This window comes from Ciona intestinalis, unplaced genomic scaffold (genome assembly GCF_000224145.3).
Source record: "Ciona intestinalis unplaced genomic scaffold, KH HT000367.1, whole genome shotgun sequence".
Lineage (NCBI taxonomy): Eukaryota > Metazoa > Chordata > Ascidiacea > Phlebobranchia > Cionidae > Ciona > Ciona intestinalis.
In genome coordinates this window covers 5634-9295 of record NW_004190688.1, presented here as the reverse complement: position 1 = coordinate 9295, position 3662 = coordinate 5634, and the positions used below count along the sequence as shown (strand labels likewise).

Genomic DNA, 3662 nt, shown 5'->3' with positions numbered 1-3662 from the left:
AGCTGCAGAAAATGCAAAGTCGCACCAACAACTCATGGTCCCAATGACGCCATCATCGCTGGGTAATTTATATACTTTTTTATATGTATATATATATGTACATTTTATTTATCTCTTTAAATACAGCAATAAAGAAGAGGGAATTAGGTTAATGGACTAACACCCCATATAACCTCACCCATATAGAAAATAGTAATACTAAACCACCCCTTCCCCCACCCAGGTATCCACACCAACGGTCCGATATTAATGGAACACGAGATTCGCGGAACGTACACGATTAACGATATATTAAGGTTACCCCACAACCCCCTTCCCCCACATAACCCCCCCACCACTGAAACAGACCCAACACATTATAAACAAGCCGAAAATGGGATCCATTATAATCATAACGGTGAGTGAAACATAAAAATATTATTTTTATAATTATTCGCTTGTTAAAAATATTTTAAGTAAAAATTTTTAAAAAAAGTTTGTAATTTTTAAATTACTATTTTTGTCGATTGTTCTGGTTTATGACATCACAAACCCCATTTCTTGATTGGACTAATCACAAAAGAGTCTGAGACAGTCGCAAACGATTGTTTGCATAACAAACTTCATTGTTCAGGTTACTGTTGATGTAATAACTAACATTGTGACATCACATACAACAAACAATGATTCACAAAAATCTAGAATTGAATCAAAAAATTTTAGAATTTTATTCGAAGGGTGATTGTTGTGTTTATGATGTAACAATGAGGGGATTTGCGGCACAACTGGGGCATTAATCGACATAATTTGGTCGGTGGTTGCGAAATTGCCGGCAGATGAAAGGACGGAGTGTTCGGTTTCCCAGTAATTGAGGTCGCTCCTAAATTATATGAGATTTCTATGCCATCGTTACGCTTCTTGATTTTTAACAAGAGATTATCAAAGTATTCGGTTGCTAAGTTTCGTTGGGCTACTGTGCAACAATTTACTTTGGTGAATGTGTGAAAATAATTTCTATGATTCACCTTTTAACCTCATGCTCGCTGCCAACCACGCCCGGGGTAATTATGGGTGATTCAATTATTTATGTGGGGCTGCCAAAAGTTCGTAATTAAATATGAAAACTTAATCTTTTGTTAAAGAAACAGTAATACCCTGGTTATATCTTGCTGTACAGCAAGGGAAATGTTGGTACAATCATATATTTTTTACAAGGAGAGATATTTTATTATTACGTAATATATGAAAGCTACCAAGACTCTTAGTAAAAGTTAAAAATATTAGGTTTTGTTGAAATAATAACATATGAAATGTGTAATCACTCCTGTTGTTTTTGTGTATGGAAGATGAAATATTAACAGTTTGATGTTTTAAACATTTCTGTAAAAGAAATGATTCTAATATTACGTTATACCTGGTAACATCAACAACAAAATTAAACTTAAGTTGTTCATTGATACACCACGTACCAAGGATGGTGTTACTATGACATCATAATTGACGATAATGACATCAGACAAGTAACATTGTAGTTTGTAGATAATTAGATCACTATGACATCACAAGGACAAGGTGTTTCATCACAATCAAGCGGTTGTGATGTCATAGTTAACTTCGCCGACAGTATAAACTTTGTGCCGAAGTAAATCCATAAAAATAACATTTATAAATATTTAAATAAAATTAAACTAGACAAAATATTTTTCACAAAAGTTTTGTATTTCCTTAAATCCTATGAGACCTTGGTACTGTTACAACATAAACATAATATATCAAACAGCAAAATATTTAAATTTCAGTTAACACATAAAATAAATTTTGATTACAAAAAAATATTTTCCAACCATAACTTTTCAATGATGATGTCATAATGTATTTTTTATGAATATTTAATAAACATAGAAATATCATTCTTAGACAACTACAGCGAGCACATCGGGCAGGTGTCGCGCATGAACGGTTTCAATAGATTCGCTTCATCGACCACAGCATTACCCACAATGCAACAATCAAGTCATGTGACTTCTCAGATGAATTTCAATCGAAAAGAAAACAAGGTAACATAGAAATAACATAAATGTATTTATCTCTTTAAACATAATTGCGAAGATGATAAAAACAAAGAAGAGAATTCGAATTATCAGCAAAACTACAGTCGTTAAAACACGTTATAAATATAAGGTGTGGGAAAGAACGTCAAAGCTTGGTTGTACACATAGATATCTTATATCATGTTTCAACCAAAGTATTTCCGATGTTAAGCGATAAACATAGATATCATATACCACGCCCCAGGTGTACGAGGGGGTGAATCACCCCCCAACCCACTAACCCTAAATATCCCGTGTTGTCACGACAACTAAAATCGTGTTTCGCGCATCGTTGGTTTAGGATTGTGACATCATAATCATGGTTTATATGTTACACTTTAAAATGCGTTTAACGTTCAAAGCAAGAAATATTAAAAAAGTGAATAAAATAAATAAAGTTGAAAATAATTTTGATCACGTTCCTCTTCATTGGTTTAGGATTGTGACATCATAATCACAGTTTAACAAAGTAATTTACGTGTAACAATGTTTTAAAAAGGGGGGGGGGGGGGTTTTTCATGTTATAACAAACAAATGTTCAAACAGAATTGTAAAACTTGTCAATATGTTAAGAATATAAAGAAAGATTTATAATAAAAGTTAAAAATAATTTCATCTCCGTGGCAACTCGGTGTTTACCTTATTAATTATCATCGTCCCTGCCACCTGTTACAATAAAGTCACCCAAGCAAAAACACGACAATTTTTGTTTCGTTTAAATTAAATTCATAGAAACAATATATAATGTTGTGAAACATTCGTTTAACTCGTAAAACGAAATTGTTCAAAAATATTTCAAAATTTTCCCCACAAAATTAGGAGTGGTGAAACTGCTCCTACTCTTTGCTCATCTTTTTCTCTTTTTTCTCTTTTCCTCCTTTCTCTCTCTTTTATCCACGAGTCACAAGCCCCATTATTACGCAACAATGGGTTTTGCGCTGCCATAATCCGCAGGATAATGAAATGGGTCCCAGGGTCCCAAACAAAGCACAAATTACACCGCTCTTCGCCATTTTAATCGAAACTATCGGTTCGTGGGCAAATTATACGTTATCTTCATGCTTTTACAATTTAAACTTTTATGAAAGTTTTTTTAAGTTCTTTAATTTCGTATTAAACATAAACAACATTGAAATAATATTTGTTTCTTATTAACCACACTATATAAGAATGTTGTTTTGCTGCCAATTCTCTTCCCAGTGTTAATTAGCATGACCATTTGTTACTGTACATGTACTGTTGCTGAGTATTTTAAAATGGCTATGTTGATTATTTATGTTTATAACTGTATATTATTTTTATGTTTACGTTATTTATAATATTTCTGTCTTTATATGTTGTATTATTTCTATGTTCCAGGGATTGGATTATTCGTACGATTGTCGCGGTTCAACGAATTCACCCAACGTAGCTACTTACCCAGGTAAATCCCCTTTTCACCCGTTACATGTCACCCCATTAACCCCATCATTCACCCCAGCGCAAAAATCACCCGAAGGTAAAGTTTTTGTGAAGGAGGAGACGGCACCCCCCTCTAACTCCCGTACAACCCCCGATACCAACCCCAACACCCTAACCCTGATCCGGAAACGC

The 3662-nt window shown here is 33.7% G+C and overlaps 1 protein-coding gene across 1 annotated transcript in view; it reads left to right on the top strand.

The window, feature by feature from the left end:
* Positions 1-3662, top strand: part of pax258 (Pax-2/5/8) — a gene marked incomplete at its 5' end in the record, with an annotated part of 5517 nt that continues 1855 nt past the window's right edge. The window contains 3 exon segments of the mRNA NM_001032480.1: positions 1-62; positions 1897-2036; positions 3429-3492. Coding sequence (NP_001027652.1) covers positions 1-62; positions 1897-2036; positions 3429-3492 — 266 coding nt within the window.